Source organism: Rhinoraja longicauda, chromosome 40 (assembly GCF_053455715.1).
Source record: "Rhinoraja longicauda isolate Sanriku21f chromosome 40, sRhiLon1.1, whole genome shotgun sequence".
NCBI classification, from domain to species: domain Eukaryota; kingdom Metazoa; phylum Chordata; class Chondrichthyes; order Rajiformes; family Arhynchobatidae; genus Rhinoraja; species Rhinoraja longicauda.
The window spans coordinates 13,692,175-13,715,413 of record NC_135992.1 but is presented as its reverse complement, the minus strand read 5'-3'; the positions used below and the strand labels follow the sequence as shown (position 1 = coordinate 13,715,413).

The 23,239-nt window shown below is 51.5% G+C and overlaps 2 protein-coding genes across 2 annotated transcripts in view; one reads left to right on the top strand and one right to left on the bottom strand.

The window, feature by feature from the left end:
• Positions 1–1,735: 1,735 nt before the first annotated feature.
• Positions 1,736–6,078, top strand: LOC144611588 (parvalbumin, muscle-like). The gene is made up of 4 exons (XM_078430785.1): positions 1,736–1,796; positions 3,441–3,573; positions 4,488–4,597; positions 6,050–6,078. Exons 1-4 carry the CDS (start codon positions 1,736–1,738, stop codon positions 6,076–6,078), a joined length of 333 nt encoding a protein of 110 aa, XP_078286911.1.
• A 5,011-nt stretch (positions 6,079–11,089) lies between these two features.
• The window catches only part of LOC144611545 (BAR/IMD domain-containing adapter protein 2-like 2), a 45,897-nt gene continuing 33,747 nt past the window's right edge, over positions 11,090–23,239 (bottom strand). Inside the window, exons 14-15 of the mRNA XM_078430692.1 lie at positions 14,683–14,723; positions 11,090–11,281 (exon numbers count right to left, since the gene is read on the bottom strand). Of these exons, the coding sequence (XP_078286818.1) occupies positions 11,188–11,281; positions 14,683–14,723 (135 nt within the window). The 3' untranslated portion in view covers positions 11,090–11,187. The remainder of the gene's footprint in view (positions 11,282–14,682; positions 14,724–23,239) is intronic.

Sequence of the window (23,239 nt, the reverse complement as noted above, 5' to 3'; positions counted from 1 at the left end):
TTCCGCGAGTCACGGCGCCAGGCGGAAGAGGGCTCTGCCCGAGTCGGCCGCCTGCCGCTTTTCCGGGGTTACGTCCGTCCGCGCCCGGTTGGCGTTGGAGAGGGACCGCGCGCTGACCACGGGGGGGGGTTTCCGTGACCGCTGGGCACCGCGTGGGATTTTGGATGCACCCTGGACAGGGATTGTAACAGAGTTGTATAGTATGTTTGTTTGTTGTGTATTCTGGTGGTCGGTTCCGTTGTGTTTTATTGCATTTGTAAATATTGCTTTTAAATAATCGAATACGTTTTTTGATAAAGAACCCCCCCCCCCCCACACGTCCACTTGTGTCGCCGTGTGCAGCTGTTGTGGACGTGGCTGTGGTATTCACCAAATGCTTCGGAGGCTGGCATTAGGCCCAGTAATCTCCTGACAAAGCCAGAGTAACAAGGCAGCGCAATTAAACATCGCAACGACCCGAAACGCCAGCCATTCCTTCTCTCCAGAGATGCTGCCTGTCCCGCTGAGTTACTCCAGCATTCTGTGACTATCTTTGGTTTAAACCAGCGTCTGCAGTTCCTTTCTACAACATGCTGCCTGCCCCGCTGAGTTACCCCAGCTTTTTGTGTCCAACTTCACACTAATTTCCACATAGAAATTGCTTAATATATATATAGTGTTTAATTATATCAATATATATATATAATACTAGACCAAGTGGACCCATTGGGCCCTAACCTCTCCCACATTGGCACAGCACCCTCTCCTCCCTTCCTCCCCCTCCCCCTCCTCCTCCCTCCCCCTCCCTCCCCATCCCCATCCCCCCTCCCCTCCCTCACTCCTCCTTTCCCCCTCCCTTCCCCTCCCTCACCCTCCCCACCCCTTCCTCCCCTTCCCTCTCCCCTTCCCCTCTCCCTCCTCCCCCCCTCCCTACCCCTCCCCCTCCCCCTCCCTCCCCCTCCCCACCCTTCCTCCCCTTCCCTCTCCCCTTCCCCTCTCCCTCCTCCCCCTCCCTACCCCTCCCCCTCCCCCTCCCTCCACCCCCCACCCCTCCCTCCACCTCCCTCCTCCCCCTCCCATCCCCCCCAACCCCCCATATCCTCCCCCTCCCTCCACCCCCTCCCCCATCCCCCCCACCCCTCCCCTCCCTCCCCCTCCCTCCACCCCTCCCCTCCCTCCACCTCCCCCCACCCCCTCCCCCTTCCCCTCCCCCCATTCCATCCCCCTCAACCCCCCTTATCCTCCCCCCCCTCCCTCCCCCTCCCTCCCCCTTCCCCACCCTCCACCCCTCCCCTCACCCCCACCCACTCCCCGCATTCCATCCCCCTCAACCCCCCCTCCCTCCCCCCCTCCCTCCCCCTTCCCCACCCTCCACCCCCCACCCCCTCCCCCTCCCCACCCCCCCCATTCCATCCCCCTCAACCCCCCCTCAACCCCCCCTCAGGAGAGAAGGAATGGGTGACGTTTCGGGTCGAGACCCTTCTTCAGACTGATGATGTATCATATCATCATATCATATATATACAGCCGGAAACAGGCCTTTTCGGCCCTCCAAGTCCGTGCCGCCCAGTGATCCCCGTACATTAACATTATCCTACACCCACTAGGGACAATTTTTACATTTACCCAGCCAATTAACCTACATACCTGTACGTCTTTGGATATATATTAATATCCGCTTAAAATCTGATATTAATCTGATATCCTGCACCATATTAATTTCTGGTATTAATCCTATCCATCAACAGCCCCCAAGATGCATATGACAGATGTACTTGCTGCTGAAGACATCAAAAAAGCCCTCAATGCTTTCCAGGGTGAGTTCAGCTCGTGATTCATTGATTCAAGGGATGTGAACAAACAGTGACAGGCAAGGAGAGGACGACAATGTTTCACGGCAGGCCATACCTGTGAAGGAGGAGATACAGGGTTATCCGTGGAGCGCAGGAGGATGAGGGGTGATCTCATTAGAGCTGTACAAGATCTTGAGAGGAATAGACAATAGACAATAGGTGCAGGAGTAGCCATTCGATCCTTCGAGCCAGCACCGCCATTCAATGTGATCATGGCTGATCATTCTCAATCAGTACCCCGTTCCTGCCTTCTCCCCATACCCCCTGACTCCGCTATCTTTAAGAGCTCTATCCAGCTCTCTCTTGAAAGCATTCAGAGAATTGGCCTCCACTGCCTTCTGAGGCAGAGAATTCCACAGATTCACAACTCTCTGACTGAAAAGGTTTTTCCTCATCTCCGTTCTAAATGGCCTACCCCGTATTCTTAAACTGTGGCACCTGGTTCTGAACCCTGGATCTACCGAACAGATCGGGTAGACGCACAGAGTCTTTTACCCAGAGTATGGGTATCGAGAACCAAGGGACGTACGTTCAAGGTGAGGGGCGAAAGATTGAATAGGAAACGGAACGGTGTAACTTTTTCCACACAGAGGGTGGTGGGTGTGTGGAACGAGCTGCCAGAGGAGGTAGTTGAGGCAGGGACTATTGCAACGTTTAAGAAACATTTAGACAGGTACATGGATAGGACAGGTTTGGATGGATTTGGGGCCAAATGCAGGCCGGTGGGACTAGTGTAGCTGGGGCATGTTGGTCGGCGTGGGCAAGTTGGGCCGAAGGGCCTGTTTCCATGCTGTATCACTCAATGACTTTTGCATTGGCACATGGATATGCAGAGAAAGAAGGGATATGGATTATGTGCATGAAGAGGAAGGAACTGCAGATGCTGATTTACACTGAAAAGAGACACAAAATGCTGGAGTAACTCAGCGGTACAGGCAGAGAGAAGGAAAGGGTGACGTTTCGGATCAGAAGAAGGGTCTTGACCGGAAACGTCACCCGTTCCTTCTCTCCAGAGATGCTGCCCGTCCCACTGAGTCACTCCACCATTTTCTATGTTCTCTGTGCCCTGTGTTCTATGTTCCATCTTGTTCCATCTTGCTGGAGCGATTGGGCTTGTATACACTGGAATTTAGAAGGATGAGGGGGGATCTTATTGAAACATATAAGATAATTAGGGGATTGGACACATTAGAGGCAGGAAACATGTTCCCAATGTTGGGGGAGTCCAGAACAAGGGGCCACAGTTTAAGAATAAGGGGTAGGCCATTTAGAACGGAGATGAGGAAGAACTTTTTCAGTCAGAGAGTGGTGAAGGTGTGGAATTCTCTGCCTCAGAAGGCAGTGGAGGCCAGTTCGTTGGATGCTTTCAAGAGAGAGCTGGATAGAGCTCTTAAGGATAGCGGAGTGAGGGGGTATGGGGAGAAGGCAGGAACGGGGTACTGATTGAGAGTGATCAGCCATGATCGCATTGAATGGCGGTGCTGGCTCGAAGGGCTGAATGGCCTCCTCCTGCACCTATTGTCTATTGTCTATTGTCTATTGTTCAACGCAAAGTTTGCAAGTGTAGTTATTGGCCTCACGACGCCACCTCTTTCACTCACTGTCCAGATCCCGGCAGCTTCAACCATAAGAAGTTCTTCGCGATGGTAGGCTTAAAGAAGAAGACTGAAAAAGAGATGGAACAAGTCTTCCATATTCTCGACCAAGATCAGAGCGGCTTCATTGAAGAGGATGAGCTCAAGTAAGACCCAGCATCACAAGACACACAACTGGACCAGGGGGTTCAGTATTGAAGCATTTTAGTTCAGTTTAGAGATACAGCGTGGAAACAGGCCCTTCGGCCCACCGGGTTCTTGCCGACCAGCGATCCCCACACACGAACACTACCCTACACACGCTAGGGACAATTTTTTTTTAAATTGCCATTTAACAGCGCCGTAGACCCGGGTTCGATCCTGACCACGGGTGCTGTCTGTACGGAGTTTGTACGTTCTCCCCGTGACCTGCGTGGGTTTTCTCCGGGTGTTCCGGTTTCCGCCCACACTCCAATGACGTGCGGGTTTGTGGGTTAATTGGCTTCCGTACACAGTCCCTAGTGAGCGGAATAGAACTAATCTGCAGGGATCGCTGGTCGGCATGGACTGGGAGGGCCGAAGGGCCTGTTTCCACGCAGAAGAAGGGTCTCGACATGAAACGTCACCAATTCCTTCTCCCCAGAGATGCTGCCCGTCCCGCTGAGTTAAGTTTAGTTTAGCTTAGAGATGCAGCGCAGAAACAGGCCCTTCGGCCCGCCGGGTCCGCGCCGACCAGCGATCCCCGCACACTAACGCCATCCTACGCCCACTAGGGACAATTTTTACATTTGCCATGCCAATTAACCTACAAACCCGCACGTCTTTGGAGTGTGGGAGGAAGCCGAAGATCTCGGAGAAAACCCACGCAGGTCACGGGGAGAACGTACAAACTCCGTACAGGCAGCGCCCGTGGTCGGGATGGAACCCGGGTCTCCGGCGCTGCATTCGCTGTAAGGCAGCAGCTCTACCGCTGCGCCACCGTGACCGCCCAACGTTACTCCAGCATTGTGGGTCGATCTTCGGTGGTAAACCAGCATCGGCAGTTCCTTCCTGAACTGAACTATTGCTCTCCTTTCCACAGATTTCTATTAAAGGGCTTTGCAGCAGAGGGCAGGGACTTGTCTGATAGTGAAACCAAGGCAATGCTTGAGGCTGGAGATGAGGATCACGATGGCAAGATCGGAAAATCAGGTTAGTGTCTTTTTAGTTCAGTTTAGTTTAGTTTAGTTTGGAGATACAGCCCGGAAACAGGCCCCTTCGGCCCACCGAGTCCGCACCGACCAGCGATCCCCGCACACTAACACTATCCCACACGCACAAGGGACAATTTACACAGTCACCAAGCCAATTGACCGACAAACCTGAGATAGACACAAAATGATGGAGTAACTCAGACAACATCTCTGGAGAGAAGGAATGGGTGACGTTTCGGGTCGAGACCCTTCTTCAGACCCTTCTCAGTCTCGTGCTGAAACGTCACCCATTCCTTCTCTCCAGAGATGCCGCCTGTCCCGCGGAGTTACTCCAGCATGTTATGTCCTTCTTCGGTGTAAACTAGCACTTGCACTTCCTTCCTCCACAGGTTTGCAGGTTAATTGGCTTCGGTAAAAAAAGCTGTCAATTGTTCCTAGTGTGTGTGTGTGTGTGTGTGTGTGTGTGTGTGTGTGTGTGTGTGTGTGTGTGTGTGTGTGTGTGTGTGTGGTGTGTGTGTGTGTGTGTGTGTGTGTGTGTGTGTGTGTGTGTGTGTGTGTGTGTGTGTGTGTGAGTGTGTGTGTGTAGGACAGTGCTAGTATACGGGGTGATCGCTGGGCAGTGCGGACTCGGGGGGCCGAAGGGCCTGTTTCCGCGCTGTGTCTCGAAACTAAACTCTAAATGTAAGCAGATTCTCGACCCGAAACGTCACCCATCCCTTCTCTCCAGAGATGCTGCCCGCCCCGCTGAGTTACTCCAGCATTTTGTGTCTCTCTTAAGCGAAACTGAGGTTGGGTTTAGGAGGCAGAATGTGGATTAATCGAGGTAAAACCGGCAGGTTTTCCGAGTCTGTGTCCGGTAACGAAGGAGGCATGGGAGGACCGCCGTGGTGGGGGGGGGGGGAAGAACGAAGGTGGACCTGGAGCGGAATACTTTGCAAATCTGTCAGCGCCCTTTATGTGGTGACCGTTTGCATACCTTGGGTGTGCAAGCAAAGAATTGTCACAGAGAGCTAAAGCGTGATACAGTGTTGAAACAGGCCCTTCGGCCCAACTTACCCACACCGGCCAACATGTCCCAGCTACACTAGTCCCACCTGCCTGCGCTTGGTCCATAACCCTCCAAACCTGTCCTATCCATGTGCCTGTCTGACTGTTTCTTAAACTACCTCAACTACCTCCTCCGGCAGCTCGTTCCACACACCACACCCCCCCCCCCCCCACCGCTTCGTGTGGGAAAAGTGACCCCCTCAGATTCCTACGAAATCTTTTCCCCTTCGCCTTGAACCTATGTCCTCTGGTCCTCGATTCGCCTACTCTGGGCAAGAGACTCTGTGCGTCTAACATTGTCACGGTGCGGCAACAGAGTATTCGTCCATTCATTCATTCGTCTGAAAACATCACTGCGCCGACTGACTGCGTTTAATCGCCTCTGTTCTACCCCCGTTTGTAGAGTTTACCAATCTCGTGAGACAAACTTGAAAGGCCTAAATCACTCCAACAGTTCACTGGGCCTCATCGCCCGGTCAAGAATAGCGCCCCCCGCTGGGGAACACCGCAGATGCCGACATGTCCGCCTCTAGCCCCTTTTATTTATTTGTAGATTTTATACTTGTGTGTTGTGCCAGAAGATGCTGTCAAACAAATAAATGTCAAAGGATAATTTGGTCCCACAAAACGTGGGCCTCTGTGTTGTTTAAGTTTATTTTTACGATACTTCTTGGTTACATCAGTGGGTCAAATGTACCGTACACCCTTTCTACCAAGTAGACAAGTTTAGTTTAGGGATATAGCGCGGAAGCAGGCCCTTCGGCCCACCGAATCCGTGCCGGCCAGCGATCCCCGCACATTAACACTATCCTACACACACTAGGGACAATTTTACACATGTACCAAGCCAATGAACCGACATACCTGCACGTCTTTGGAGGGTGGGAGGAAACCGAAGATCTCGGAGAAAACCCACGCGGGTCACGGGGAGAACGTACAAACTCCGTACAGACGGCGCCCGTAGTCAGGATCGAACCTGCGTCTCAGGTGCTGCATTCGCTGTAAGGCAGCAACTCTACCGCTGCGCCACCGTGCCGTATTCTTAAACTGTGGCCCCCTGGTTCTGGACTCCCCCAACATTGGGAACATGTTTCCTGCCTCTAACGTGTCCAACCCCTTAATAATCTTATATGTTTCAACAACAGTTCAACAGTTCAACAGAGCTTTATTTGTCATTCGGTACCAAGGTACCGAACGAAACTACATGGCAGTCACACAAAAAAGAACTCAAGACACATGACCCCAACACAAACGTCCATCACAGTGACTCCAAACACCCCCTCACTGTGATGGAGGCAACAAAACTTCCACTCTCTTCCCCACGCCCACGGACAGACAGCTCGTCCCCGACCGACCCGCACAGTCCCCGCAAGGGGATGGAAGTCCCCGCGGCCGAGTCGCACCGGGCGCTGAGACGTCTCGCGGCCAAACCGGGCTATGGAAGGCCCCGCGACCGAGCCGTGCGCAGCTAAGTCCCGCGGCCGAGCCGCGCCGGGCGATGTTAGGTCCCGCGGCCGAGCCGCACCGGGCGATGGAAGGCCCCGCGGCCGAGCCGCACCCCGCGCCGTGAGGAAGAGGCCTAAAAGAGAAAGGTTTCCCCCGTCCCCCCACCCACACCACCACCCCCCACACACACCACCACCCCCCACACATACACAACCAAAAAAAACAAAAAAACATCCAACACCGACACACAACAAAAAAAAAAGGAAAAAAGACGAACAGACTGCTAGCGAGCCGCTGCCGTTAGGCGCCGCCACTTCCGCTTTATCGATAAGATCCCCTCTCATCCTTCTAAATTCCAGTGTATTATTCCAGTCCAGTCGCTCCAGTCTTTCAACATATGACGTGCGGGTTTGCAGGGTAATTCGCTTGGTGTAAATGTAACATTGTCCCGAGTGTGTTAGAGTGTGGGGATCGCTGGTCGGCACGGACTCAGTGGGCCGAAGGGCCTGTTTCCGCGCTGTGTCTCTAAACTAAACGAAAAAAACTAAAACCTCCGTATAAAAAACAACTTCCACGGCACATCTCCTTTCAACTTTGCCCCTCTCACCTTAAAGCTCTGACCTTTTAGTATTTGATATCTGCATCCTGGGAAATAGATTCTGGTTGTCCACCCCTATCTGCGCCTCTCATCATTTGATCTACTTCTGTCAGGGCTTCCCACAATCTCCAGCGCCCCAGAGAAAACTATTCAAGGCTAGTCCAACCTCTCCCCACAGCGAATACACCGATCAGCCAAAACATTATGACCACCTGCCTAACATGCTGTTGGTCCTCCGTGTGCAGCCCCATACGCAGCAGGGTGCGATGCGCTGTGTATTGTGACACATTCCTCCCGTGACCACCATTAACATTTTTCTGTGACTTGTGCCACAGTCGACCTTCTGTCGGTTCGGACCAGACGGGATTGCCTTTGTTGCCCTCGCGCATCGATGAGCCTTGGGCGCCCAACACCCTGACTGTCGCCGGTTTGTGGTTTGTCCCTCCTCGGACCACTGTCGGTCGGTACTCACCACTGCTGACCGGGAGCACCCCACAAGCCTTGCCGTCTCAGAGATGCTCTGACCCAGTCGTCTGGCCATAACAATTTGGCCCCTTGTCAAAGTCGCTCAGGTCTTTACTCCTGCCCATGCCTCCTGCATCCAACACGTCAACTTCAAGAACTGACTGTTCACTTGATGCCTAATATATCCCACCCCTTGACAGGTGCCATTGTAACAAGATGACCAATGCTATTCACTTCGCCTGTCAGTGGTCGTAATGTTTTGGCTGATCGGTGTATAATCCAGGTACCATTGCGGTAAAGCTAAACGGAGGCTCAACAGGTGAAAGCTCCCGGTCACACGGCCAATGCGCATCTCTGGTGTACGAGACTCTCACCTCCCAGGCACGTGTCTCACCTTGCGGTAGAGGTCGGGGATGGAGCCAAGGAACAGCCAGGGTGAAGGGCCGGGGAGGCCGAGCTCCTTGAAGGTGCTGTAGGCCAGTAGGCGTGCCTGTACCGAGAGGTCGGCAATGCTTCACGTTAGGGGCGGCGCGGCGCGGCGGTAGAGATGCTGCCTCGCGGCGCCAGAAACACGGGTTCCATCCCCACTACGGGTGCTGTCCGTACGGAGTTCGCACATTCTCCCCGTGACCCACCTGAGTGTTTTCTCCGAGACTTCCCCCACACACTCCAAACACGTGCAGGTTTGTAGGTTAATTGGCTTGGTGCAATGTGTTAATTGGCCCTAGCATGTGCAGGGCAGTGTTAGTGCGCGGGGATCGCTGGTCGGCGCGGACACGGTGGGCCGAAGGGCCTGTGAACGCGTGGTATCTCTAAGCTAAACTAAAGAGGTATTGGAACAGGGGGCTGCAGCCTCACACACTTCCAGCAGTGGCAGGCGGCTGGCAGGTCTGTGAACCGTGAGAGGAACAGGGATTGCTGGTTGGCATGGACTAGGGATCACAGCGCCAGAGACCCGGGTTCAATTCGGACTACGGGTGCTGTCTGTACGGAGTTTACACGTTCTCCCCGTGACCTGCGTGGGTTTTCTCCGGGTGCTCCGGTTTCCTCCCACACTCCAAAGACGTCCATGTTTGTAGGTTAATTGGCTTCTGTGAAAATTGTAAATTATTCCTTGTGCGTGTGGGATAGTGTAAGTGTGTGGGGATCGCTGGTCAGCATGGACCCGGTGGGCCGAAGGGCCTGTTTCCACTCTGTATCTCTAAACTAAACTAAATAAACGTACAAAAGATATGGATCAAGCTAGAGTAACTTAGCAGGTCAAACAGCATCCCTTCAGTCTGAAGAAGGGTCTTGACCCAAAACGTCACCCATTCCTTCTCTCCAGAGATGCTGCCTGTCCTGCTGAGTTACTCCAGCACTTTGTGTCTATCCTCGGTTTAAACCAGCATCTGCAGTTCCTTCCTACACAAATAAACATACATACATACATGTTGTTATTTAATTGCAAAATACACTGTACATTAACACATGTTTCAATAGCCAAACATTTATTCTAAGTGGTGGATGTAAATGTAAATCCAAGCCCGGTAGGAATGGTATTTTTGATGAGACATTCTTTGTATTACTGCAAGTTCCTAATCACATAATATCATAATTAATAATTGGTAGCCAGTTCCATCGATGACTGTGGGTTCTGAGGTGCAGCCCGGTGGTGTGGCTGGTCGAGCCACTGCCTCACAGCACCAGAGATCCCGGTTCAATCCTGACCATCAACTCTAGCGCGAGGAAACTTTAGACTGTACGGGGAGCACGTACAAACTCCCTACAGACAGCACCCGTGGTCAGGATCGAACCGGGGTCTCTGGCGCTGTAAGGCAGCAACTCCCCATGTTCCTAGTAAACCTTTCCCCTCTCGCCTGAACCTATGTCCTCTGGTTCTTGATTTCCACTTCCGTGGGTAAAAGACTCTGGGCATCCACTTATCGATTCCTCTCATGATCTTACACGCTCCTGGCAACTATTTGATAGTGGGCGGCACGGTGGCGCAGCGGTAGAGTCGCTACCTCACGGCGCCAGACACCCAGGTCCCGGGTTCGATCCCGACTATGGGAGCTTGTCTGTACGGAGTTTGTACGTTCTCCCCGTGACCCACGTGGGTTTTCTCCAGGTGCTCCGGTTTCCTCCCACACTCCAAAAACGTGCGGGTTTGTAGGTGAATTGGTTTGGTATATTTCATTTAATGTTAAATTGTCCCTACTGTGTGTAGGATCGGGATAGTGCGCGGGGACCGCTGGTCGGTATGGACTTGGTGGGCCGAAGGGCCTGTTTGCTATCTTCAATTGGACTTTATCTTGCACTCAGTATCTGAGCACTGTGGGCAGCTTGATTGTAATCATGTATAGTCTTTTCGCTGAAGTCTTAATTCACAACCTCGCCAACCTGAGAATTTGATTTATTTCATTGATTGATTGATTGAAAGACACAGCATGGAAACAGGCCCTTCAGCCCGCCAAGTCCACGATCACCCGTTCACACTAGTTTCGATGTTACCTCTCAATTTCACATCCACTCCTGACACATTGGGGGTCAATTTACAGAGAGGACAATTGACCCACAAACCCGCACGTCTTTGGGATGTGTGAGGAAACCGGAGCGCCCGGAGGAAACCCACGCTGTCCCAGGGTGGACGTGCAAACTCCACACCGACAGTCAGGATGGAACCCGGGTGGGTCTCTGGCGCCGTGAGGCAGCAACTCTACCGCTGCGCCACCGTGATTGGATCTTTGAGATCCAAATACAACATTACTCCCAGAAATCGGTAAAAGGAAATACGATACCGATCACGGAGACAACAGGAACCGAAGACGACGGAATCTCAAACAAAAAACGCAAAGTGCTGGAGGAACTCGGCAGCATCTGCGGGGGGGGGGGGGGGGTGGACAGACGGCGTTTCGGGTCGGGACGCCCATCCTTTCCCTCCACAGACGCTGCCTGACCCGCTGAGTTCCTCCAGCACCGTGTGTGATATGGGTCGCGCTCTCTCCCCCTCTCCCCATGGGCGTGGGGTGCAGCAGGATTAGCGCCCGGTCCTATCGGCAGCCCCCGCTCTGACGGATATGCGGGGTCGAGCGATCGTTGGTAACGGTTGGCCTCAGTTTCACAGTGGCAAAAGGATTGGTTCCCCTAAACGACATAAAACAGAACAACAGAGAATTAATGACCACTCCCGTCCGTCCCTCCCTCCCTCCCTCCCTCTCTCCCTTCCTCCCTCCCTCCCTCCCTCTCTCCCTCTCTTCCTCCCTCCATCTCTCCCTCCCTCCCTCCCTCTCTCCCTTCCTCCCTCCCTCCCTCTCTCCCTTCCTCCCTCCCTCCCTCTCTCCCTCTCTTCCTCCCTCCATCTCTCCCTCCCTCTCTCCCTCTCTTCCTCCCTCCATCTCTCCCTCCCTCTCTCCCTCTCTCTCCCTCCCCGTCCGAGGAGTCCATATCACTGTCACGTTAGAGTTGCCGCCTCACAGCGCCAGAGACCCGGGTTCCATCCCGACTACGGGCGCTGTCTGTACGGAGTTTGAACGTTCTCCCCGTGGGTTTTCTCCGAGATCTTCGGTTTCCTCCCGCAGGTTTGTAGGTTAAGTGGCTTGGTAAATGTAACAATTGTCCCTAGTGTGTGTGGGATAGTGTTAATGTGCGGATCCGGTGGGCCGAAGGGCCTGTTTCTGCCCTGTATCCCTAAACTAAACCTTCATAAATGATGGGAGCAGAATTAAGCCATTCGGCCCATCATGTCTCAGAGAGTTGTGAATCTGTGGAATTCTCTGCCTCAGAAGGCAGTGGAGGGCAATTCTCTGGATGCTCTCAAGAGAGAGTTAGATGGAGCTCTTAACGATAGCAGAGACAGGGGGTATGGAGAGAAGGCAGGAACGGGGCACTGACTGTGAATGATCAGCCATGATCACATTGAATGGCGGTGCTGGCTCGAAGGGCCGAATGGCCTCCTCCTGCGTCTATTGTCCATTGTCTACTCCGCCCTCCTAAACCCATTCACCCGTAGTCAGGATCGAACCGGGTCTCTGGCGCTGTGAGGCAGCAACTCTACCGCTACGCCAATGTGCTGGTGATGGTGTGTCGGACTTAGTTCAACCCTCTTTGCCTCCTTGCTCTGCTGAAAGGCGTTGTCTGCTCTTTCCTCGGCCCCTCATTTGGACTTTGGTTCCAGCACCGTAAACAGCCGAAGGTCCCACAAGGTCATACGTGATAGGAGCAGAATTAGGCCATTCGGCCCATCGAGTCTACTCCGCCATTCAATCGTGGCTGACCTATCTCTCCCTCCCAACCCCATTCTCCTGCCTTCTCCCCGTAACCCCTGACACCCGCACTGATCAAGAATCTATCTATCTCCGCCTTAAATACATCCACTGACTTGGCCTCCACAGCCGTCTGTGGCAAAGAATTCCACAGATTCACCGCCCTCTGACTAAAGAAATTCCTCCCCTTCTCCTTCCTAAAGGAACGTCCTTTAATTCTGAGGCTGTGCCCTCTGGTCCGAGACTCTCCCACTAGGGGAAACATCCTCTCGACGTCCATTTCTCTATTCGGTAAGTTTCAACTTGTCCTGGACTCACCCCTATTGAAGCAATGGCCAGGAAAGCCCTCCAACGTGTCTGTTTCCTTAGAAGGAAGTTCGGCATGACCACAACAACTCTCACCAACTTCTACAGATGCGCCGCAGAAAGCACGGTCTGGGAACAGCTCCATCCAAGAGCCGCGAGAGATTGCAGCTAATTGTGGAGTATTGCGTACAGTAACCTGAGGAAAGACATTCTTGCCATAGAGGGAGTACAGAGAAGGTTCACCAGATTGATCCCTGGGATGGCAGGACTTTCATATGAAGAAAGACTGGATAGACTCGGCTTATACTCACTGGAATTTAGAAGATTGAGGGGGGATCTTATAGAAACTTACAAAATTCTTAAGGGATTTATTCCATTCACAATGGATGTCCAGTCACTTGACACTTCCATCCCCCACAAGGATGGTCTTGAAGCCCTCCGTTTCTTCCTCGACCGTAGAAACAGCCAATCCCCATCCATGCTCTCTTATAAAATTCTTAAGGGGTTGGACAGGCTCGATGCAGGAAGATTGTTCCCGATGTTGGGGAAGTCCAGAACAAGGGGTCACAGTTTAAGGATAAGGGGGAAGTCTTTTAGGACCGAGATGAGAAAGTTTTGTTTTTTTTCACACAGAGAGTGGTGAATCTGTGGAATTCTCTGCCACAGAAGGTAGTTGAGGCCAGTTCATTGCCGATATTTAAGAGGGAGCTAGATGTGGCCCTTGTGGCTAAAGGGATCAGGGGGTATGGAGAGAAGGCAGGTACGGGATACTGAGTTGGATGATCAGCCATGATCATATTGAATGGCGGTGCAGGCTCGAAGGGCCGAATGGCCTACTCCTGCACCTATTTTCTATGTTTCTATGTAATTGTGGACGCAGCCCGGACGATCACACAAACTAATCCAGCTGTTATCAGGCAACTGAACCATCCGACCAACTACTAGAGACCAGCCCTGAGCTACTATCTACCTCATTGGAGACCCTTGGACTATCTTTGATCAGACTTTACTGGACTTTCTCTGGCACTAAACCTTATTCATGTTATTCCCTTTACCGTGTGTCTGTACACTGTGGACGGCTCGATTGTAATCATGCATTGTCTTATAGACAATAGACAATAGACAATAGGTGCAGGAGTAGGCCATTCAGCCCTTCGAGCCAGCACCGCCATTCAATGCGATCATGGCTGATCACTCTCAATCAGTACCCCGTTCCTGCCTTCTCCCCATACCCCCTCACTCCGCTATCCTTAAGAGCTCTATCCAGCTCTCTCTTGAAAGCATCCAACGAACTGGCCTCCACTGCCTTCTGAGGCAGAGAATTCCACACCTTCACCACCATCTGACTGAAAAAGTTCTTCCTCATCTCCGTTCTAAATGGCCTACCCCTTATTCTTAAACTGTGGCCCCTTGTTCTGGACTCCCCCAACATTGGGAACATGTTATCTGCCTCTAATGTGTCCAATCCCCTAATTATCTTATATGTTTCAATAAGATCCCCCCTCATCCTTCTAAATTCCAGTGTATACAAGCCCAATCGCTCCAGCCTTTCAACATACGACAGTCCCGCCATTCCGGGAATTAACCTAGTGAACCTACGCTGCACGCCCTCCATAGTAAGAATATCCTTCCTCAAATTTGGAGACCAAAACTGCACACAGTACTCCAGGTGCGGTCTCACCAGGGCCCGGTACAACTGTAGAAGGACCTCTTTGCTCCTATACTCAACTCCTCTTGTTACGAAGGCCAACATTCCATTGGCTTTCTTCACTGCCTGCTGTACCTGCATGCTTCCTTTCATTGACTGATGCACTAGGACACCCAGATCTCGTTGAACTCCCCCGGTGACCGGTTAGCACACAACAAGAGCTCGGTACACGAGACAATAAACTAAACTGAACTAAACCTAGCTGACTTCATCAAACATTATATTCCTGCACATCTTGTCAAGTTGTCTGAGTAAAAAAAATACCTTACCTTGGAAAAAGCTCAAGCTGGTTTTCTGTCCCACCAAAGATCTAAAAATAAAAGAAGATATTGAACGCTCAATTTTGTTTCCGGACGATAAAAGTTCGAGGGAACTCTGCCACAGGATAGTGTGTCTTTCCACACCCAAGTGTGCCTTGACTTTCATCTGCCTCATGAGAAAACCCCAAAGGCATTTAAATCAAGGGGTAGACACACAAAATGCTGGAGTAACTCAGCGGGTCAGGCAGCATCTCTGGAGAGAAGGAATGGGTGACGTTTCGGGTTGACCCGAAACGTCACCCATTCCTTCTCTCCAGAGATGCTGCCTGACCCGCTGAGTTACTCCAGCATTTTGTGTGTCTACCTTCGATTTAAACCAGCATCTGCAGTTTTTTTTCTGTGCGTAAATCAAGGGGTGATTGGAGATGAACGGTAAATGTTGACAGAGTCAATGAGTATATACTTAGATACTTACGAAACATACCATTGTTCTTGAGTCGGTAGGAAGTGCAGATGCTGGTTTAAACCATATCACCCCCGTCCTTTACAAACTCCACTGGCTCCCCATCCCCCAGAGAATCCAGTACAAAATCCTCCTCATAACCTATAAAGCCCTCCATAACCTGGCCCCATCCTACCTGACCGACCTCCTCCACAGGCACACTCCCACCTGCACCCTCCGCTCTGCCGCTGCCAATCTCCTATCCCCCCACATCCGGACCAAACTCAGATCCTGGGGGGACAGGGCTTTCTCCATCGCTGCTCCCACCCTATGGAACTCACTACCCCAAACCGTCAGAGACTCCTCCACACTCACCACATTCAAAACATCGCTGAAGTCTCACCTGTTCAGCACTGCCTTCAACCACTGAAGGTCACCTCACCTTCTGTCTCCTTTCTCTGTTCGTTTACTTATTTATTTATTTATCTATTTATTCATTTCCCTATGTTCTCTAAATCTCTGTAAAGCGTCTTTAAGTGTATGAAAAGCGCTATATAAATGTAATGCATTATTATTATTATTATTATTATTAAACCGAAGATAGACACAAAATGCCAGAGTGATTCAGCCGGACAGAACAAGGGTCCTTCGTTTCCTCCAGCTGAACCAACAGTAGGTGTCTTGGTGAACGAACGCCTTGGCTCAGTCCACCTTGGCCCACCCCACCTCCCAGTTGCCAGACACTTTAACTCCTCCTCCCACTCCCACACCGACCTCTCCGTCCTGGGCCTCCTCCGTTGTCAGAGTGAGGCCCAGCGCAAATTGGAGGAACAGCACCTCATATTTCACTTGGGCAGCTCACACCCCAGCGGTATGAACATTGACTTCTCTAACTTCAAGTAGCCCTTGCATTCCCCTCTCTCTCGGTCCCTCCCCCACCCTAGTCTTCTTGCTAATTTCACCGTTTGTACCCCTTTCGTTATCACCTCGTCCCCAGCCCAACAATGGACCATTGTGGGCTCCGCCTTCCCCGAGTCACCGGTGCAGGCCGTGCTTTGTTCCGTACCTTCCCCCCACCTCTAGTTTCCCCCCTCCCCGACTCTCGGTCTGAAGAAGGGTCTCGACCAGAAGCGTCACCTATCCCTTTTCTCCAGAGATGCTGCCTCACCCGCTGAGGCATTTTGTTTCTATCTTCAGGGTAAACCAGCATCTGCAGTTCCTTCCTACACAGTAGGAACACCCTGCTGGGGAACAAGTTACTACCCAGTGCAATAGCATCATCTGCTGCTATTTCATACGAAATTCAAAAGAGATTACAGCCTTGAAATTAGTTTGCTTTACTTTCGAGATACAGCATGGAAACATGCCCTTCTGCCCACTGAGGCCGTGCCGGCCAGCAATCACACTAGTTCTACGTTATCCCACTTTCTCATCCACTCCCTGCACACCAGGGTCCATTTACAGAGGACCAATTAACCTACAAACCCGAAGGTAGACGCAAAATGCTGGAGTAACTCAGCGGGACAGGCAGCATCTCAGGAGAGAAGGGATGGGTGACGTTTCGGGTCGAGACCCTTCTTCAGACTGATGTCAGGGGAGAGGGAGGCGGGACAAAGATAGGATGTAGTGGGAGGCAGGGAGACTAGTGGGAGAGCTGGGAAGAGGTATGGGGAAAGAGGAACTATCTGAAGTTGGAGAAATCAACGTTCATACCGCTCGACCCATTCCTTCTCTCCCGAGACGTTGCCTGACCCGCTGAGTTCCTCCGGCATTTTGTGTCTACGATTCTGTGTCTGCCAGCATCTGCGGTTATTTTCCTACGCGACCTACAAACCCGCACGTCTTTCAGATTTGGGATGAAAATAATCGGAGCTCCCGGAGGAAACCCACGCGCACACAGGAAGAACGTGCAAACTCCACGCAGCTGTGACCGGAGGTCAGGATCGAACCAAGACCGCTGGGGTTGCGATGCAGGATTCTACCAGTGACAACAGCATTGCCGGCCATTCTCAGCAGGGCTCACGATTAACTAAAGATATACATGTAGAAAACTCAAAGGGCTGGGGAAGGCACAAGGAACTGCAGATGCTGGAATCTTGAGTAAAATACAAAGCGCTGGAGGAACTGATTGATGAAAGAATGGGTCGACTGGGCTTGTACTCACTGGAATTTAGAAGGATGAGAGGGGATCTTATAGAAACATATAAAATTCTGAAGAGACTGGACAGGCTAGATGCAGGAAAAATGTTCCCCATGTTGGGGGGAGTCCAGAACCAGAGGTCACAGTTTAAGAATAAGGGGTAGGCCATTTAGGACTGAGATGAGGAAAAACTTTTTCACCCAGAGAGTTGTGAATCTGTGGAGTTTTCTGCCACAGAAGGCAATGGAGGCCAATTCACTGGATGTTTTAAAGAGAGAGTTGGAATTAGCTCTTTGGGCTAACGGAATCAAGGGAAAAAGCAGGAACGGGGTACTGATTTTGGATGATCAGCCATGATCATTTTGAATGGCGGCGCTGGCTCGAAGGGCCGAATGGCCTGCTCCTGCACCTATTTTCTGTGTTTCTATGTTTGTATCTCTGCGGGTCAGTCAGCATCTATACAGGAAAATGGACAGACAACGTCTCGGCTCCTCGGTCCATTCCCTCCGCAAACGCTGCCTCTCCTGCCGAGTTCCTCCAGCACGTTGTGTCTTTTTGCTCAAGATTCTTGCGTCTGCAGTTCCTTGCGTGCAGAGATGCCACACTTCAAACGCTCGAACCAAACTCAGTAAAACACTTGGCCTAGGAAGGAACTGCAGAGGCTGATTTTATATCAAAGAGAGCCTCAAAACACTGGAGTAACTCAGCGGGTCAGGCAGCATCTCTGGAGAAAAAGGAATATGTGGCGTTTTGGGTCAAAACCTTTCTTCACTGTTTTTGTCATTTGTTCATCAGACAATGGTCCGAAGAGCTGTTCCGACCCCGAAACGTCTCGGATTCCTTTACTTCAGAGGTGCTGCCTGACCTGCTGAGGTCCACTGGCATTTTAGTTTAGTTTCGAGATTCAGCGCGGAAACAGGCCCAACAGCCCACCCAGTCCGCGCCGACCAGCGATCCCCGCACACTAACACTATCCTACACACACTAGGGACAATTTACAATTTTTACCGAGGCCAATTAACCTACAAACCTGCACGTCTTTGGAGTGTGGGAGGAAACCGGAGCACCCGGAGAAAACCCACGCAGGTCAGGGGGAGAACGCGCAAACTCCGTACAGACAGCGCCCGTAGTCGGGATCGAACCCGGGTCCCTGGCGCTGCGAGGCAGCAACTCTACCGCTGCGCCACCGTGACGATTTTCTGTGTCTATCTTCAGTAAAACACTTTTACCTTTAAGATGAACAACACACAGAGAAGAGGCGAACACATGAGAGACTGCAGATGATGGGATCTTGAGCTAAACACTAAGGCACTGGAGGAGTGAGGGGGGGGGTCAGGCACGAAGGAATCACAGGTAAAGTTTCGGGTCGGGTACGAAGAAGGGACTTGACCCGAAACGTCGCCTTGTTCATTCACTCCGCAGATGCTGCCTGACCCGCTGAGTTCCACCAGCACCTTGTGTTGTAATTCAAGAGTAAGAGAATATTACATCTACCAGAGACAGACACGAAAAGCTGGAGTAACTCAGCGGGACAGGTAGCATCCCTGGAGAGAAGGAATGGGTGACGTTTCGGGTCAGTCTGAAGAAAGGTCTCGACCCGAAACGTCACCCATTCCTTCTCTCCAGAGATGCTGCCCGGCCCGCTGAGTTACTCCAGCACTTTGTTTCTATCTTCGGTTTAAACCGGCATCTGCAGTTCCTTGCCTGCACATTACATCTACCAGATCTGGTCACCAGTGGAACGATCTACAATCTATTGGGCGGCACGGTGGCGCAGCGGTAGAGTTGCTGCCTTACGGCGAATGCAGCGCCGGAGACCCGGGTTCGATCCTGACCACGGGCGCCGTCTGTACGGAGTTTGTACGTTCTCCCCGTGACCTGCGCGGGTTTCCTCCGAGATCTTCGGTTTCCTCCCACACCCCAAAGACGTGCAGGTTTGTAGGTTAATTGGTTTGGTAAACGTAAATAATGTCCCTAGTGGGTGTAGGATAGTGTTAGTGTGCGGGGATCGCTGGGCGGCACGGACCCGGTGGGCCGAAGGGCCTGTTTCCGCGCTGTATCTCTAAAACTAAACTAAACTAATCATGCAAAGCAGCAAAAGCAATCCAACCGATAAAACACTTGCGATTAACCCTCTCACACTTCACCATTGCTCCAAGCTCTGTGGGTTTTATGCTTTATATATTTGATCTTCCAAAATCCGTGATGAGATATTCAGGGCATGTTGATGCCACTGCTCTGAGCTATCGAACACGTGCAGAAGGCACTTGGTTGGCACGGTGCCACAGTGGGTAGTGTTGCTGCCTCTCAGCACCCATCTATATGCCATCTACCTCTTTGGTGACCCTCGGACTATCCTTGATCGGACTTTGCTGGCTTTACCTTGCACTAAACGTTATTCCCTGATCATGTATCTGTTCACTGTGGACGGCTCGATTGTAATCGTGCATTGTCTTTCCGCTGGCTGGTTAGCACGCAACAAAAGCTTCTCACTGTACCTCGGCACACGTGACAATAAACTAAACTGAACTCAGCTAAACGCCAGCGACAATCCAGACCAAGGATGCTAACTGTGTGGCGTTCGCACGCTCTCCCCGTGACCTGCGTGGGTTTCCTCCGGGTGCTCCGGTTTCCTCCCGCATCCCAAAGAAGTGCGGGTTTGTAGGTTAATCGGCCCCTCTGTAAATTGCCCCATAGCGCGTATGGAGTGGATGTGAAAGTGGGATCACACAGAACTAGTGCGAACAGGTGATCGATGGTTCATCGCCAGAGACCTGGTTCGATCCTGACTACGGGCGCTGTCTGTACCGAGTTAGCACGTTCTCCCCGTGACCTGCGTGGGTTTTCTCCGGGTGCTTCGGTTTCCTCCCACACTCCAAAGACGTTCAGGTTTGTAAGTTAACTGGCTTTGGTATAATTGTAAATTGTCTCTATCTAGTATAGGATAGAAACATAGAAAATAGGTGCAGGAGTAGGCCATTCGGCCCTTCGAGCCTGCACCGCCATTCAATATGATCATGGCTGATCATCCAGCTCAGTAACCTGTACCTGCCTTCTCTCCATACCCCCTGATCCCTTTAACCACAAGGGCCACATCTAACTCCCTCTTAAATATAGCCAATGAACTGGCCTCAACTACCTTCTGTGGCAGAGAATTCCACAGACTCACCACTCTCTGTGTGAAGAAATGTTTTCTCATCTCGGTCCTAAAAGACTTCCCCCTTATCCTTAAGCTGTGACCCTTTGTTCTGGACTTCCCCAACATCGGGAACAATCTTCCCGCATCTAGCCTCTCCAACCCCTTAAGAATTTTATATGTTTCTATAAGATCCCCCCTCAGTCTTCTAAATTCCAGCGAGTATAAGCCGAGTCTATCCAGTCTTTCTTCATATGAAAGTCCTGCCATCCCAGGGATCAATCTGGTGAACCTTCTCTGTACTCCCTCTAAGGCTAGAATGTCTTTCCTCAGGTTAGGAGACCAAAACTGTACACAATACTCCAGGTGCGGTCTCACCAAGGCCCTGTACAACTGCAGCAGAACCTCCCTGCTCCTATACTCAAATCCTCTTGCTATGAATGCCAACATACCATTCGCTTTCTTCACTGCCTGCTGCACCTGCACGCTTGCTTTCAATGACTGGTGCACCATGACACCCAGCATCTCCCCTTTTCCTAATTGGCCACCATTCAGGTAATACTCTGCTTTCCTGTTCTTGCCGCCAAAGTGGATAACCTCACATAGGATGTGCGGGGATCGCTGGTTGGCATGACCTCGGTGGGCTGAAGGGCCTGTTTCCACACTGTATATTTCTATCAAAAACATAGCATGCATTTACCCAGTTATCACCATCTCAAGAGGGTTATTCTGTGGAGAACAGTCTCTACCAGGGATAGTGAGCACTGGGGACAATTCTAAAAGGTAACACCAATTGGCGTTGAGCAGAGAGGAGAGATTTCAATAACAGGTACAATTAAAGATTTTGTGGGTTTAACTGCAAAGGAGCGGGAGTGTAGAAGTAGGGATACGTTGCTACTGTTGTACAGGACATTTTAGCTTAGTTTAGCTTAGAGATACAGCGCGGAAACAGGCCCTTCGGCCCACCGGGTCCGCGCCGACCAGCGATCCCCGCACACTAACACTATCCTGCACCCAGTAGGGACAATGTTACACTTATACCAAGCCAATTAAGCTACAAAACCTGTACGTCTTTGGATTGTGGGAGGAAACTGAAGATCTCGGAACTGAAACTGAAAACCCACACAGGTCACGGGGAGAACGTACAAACTCCGTACAGACGGCACCCGTGGTCAGGATGGAACCCGGGACTCTGGCGCTGTGAGGCAGCAACTCTACCGCTGCACCACCGTACCGCCAAATGATGTTGATGAGATCAAACCTACTCTACTGCGTACAGGTGCTCACGGGTACCGACCTCCCAACCATTGCTGTACTGGGGCTGACACTGCCTGGTAACGAAAGCAATTACCATCAGAGACCCACACCACCCTGGCCAGCCTCTCCTGCCATCAGGACAGCGGTACAGAACCCTGAGAACCCAAGGACACCTTCTTCACAACAACCATCAGGCTCTTGAACACCACGTGACACTAACCCCCAACTTTAAACTTGGACTACCTTTGGATGCAACTATTAATGACACGACTTTAGACAGTTCATAAGTGCATAACTTTGGAATGAATGAATAGGTTCATCGGCCAAGTGTGTGCATATATATAAGGAATGGGCCTTGGTGGAGCAAGAGCACGTGGCCGCTGGCTGGGCGCGGTCACGTGGTGGTGGCGAGGGGTGGTGATGTCATCCTCTGTCCCGTGTTTGGGAGCGAGGAAGTCGGCTTGAAGTAGGGGGAGACAGCGGGGACAATGGGCATTCGTGCCGTGGAGTGGGAGAGGGTTAAACGTCCCGAGAGGTGGAAGCGAGAGTGAAGCCATCTTACGGGTTCTAGCAGAATGAGCTGTTCCCTTGAAGCCACCAGAAATCTGGCTGTGACGTTGTGTCCAAGAGAATCGAGGCAAACTTGGCCAGCTAGCGAGAGGGGATGAAACCACATCACACAACTCCGATTACATAGAAACAAAGAAAATAGGAGCACGAGGAGGCCATTCAGCCCTTCGAGCCAGCACCGCCATTCATTGTGATCATAGACAATAGATGCAGGAGTAGGCCATTCGGCCCTTCGAGCCAGCACCGCCATTCATTGTGATCATAAACAATAGATGCAGGAGTAGGCCATTCGGCCCTTCGAGCCAGCACCGCCATTCATTGTGATCACGGCTGATCGTCCACAATCAGCAACCCGTGCCTGCCTTCTCCCCATATCCCTTGATTCCACCAGCCCCTAGAGCTCTATCTAACTCTCTCTTAAATCCATCCAGTGATTTGGCCACCACTGCCCTCTGCGGCAGAGAATTCCACAAATTCACAACTCTCTGGGTGAAAAAGTTCCTTCTCGCCTCAGTTTTAAATGGCCTCCCCTTTATTCTTAGACTGTGTGGCCCCTGGTTCTGGACTCCCCCAACATTGGGAACATTTTTCCTGCATCTAGCTTGTCCAGTCCTTTTATAATTTTATACGTCCCTATAAAGATCCCCTCTCATCCTTCTAAACTCCAGTGAATACAAGCCTAGTCTTTTCAATCTTTCCTCATATGTCAGTCCCGCCATCCCAATTACATGCTGATTACCTTACACAAAACGTTATTCCCTTAATCCTGTATCACAAAATGCTGGAGTAACTCAGCGGGACAGGCAGCATCTCTGGAGAGAAGGAATGGGTGACGTTTCGGGTCGAGACACATTCCTTCTCTCCACAGATGCTGCCTGACCCGCTGAGTTACTCCAGCATTTTGTGTCTACCTTCGATTTAAACCAGCATCTGCAGTTTTCTTTCCCATGCATCAGACCTACCTGGACTTCATCTTTCACTAAACATTATTCCTTTTATCCTATATACACCGATCGGCCAA

Excerpts from the sequence above, each read along its gene's own strand:
- LOC144611588 (XM_078430785.1), top strand. The coding sequence starts at position 1,736 with ATGCATATGACAGATGTACTTGCTGCTGAAGACATCAAAAAAGCCCTC. Across the intron at positions 1,797-3,440 it reads AGCCCTCAATGCTTTCCAGG|ATCCCGGCAGCTTCAACCAT; the intron begins GTGAGTTCAGCT and ends CTCACTGTCCAG. Across the intron at positions 4,598-6,049 it reads TGGCAAGATCGGAAAATCAG|AGTTTACCAATCTCGTGAGA; the intron begins GTTAGTGTCTTT and ends CCCCGTTTGTAG.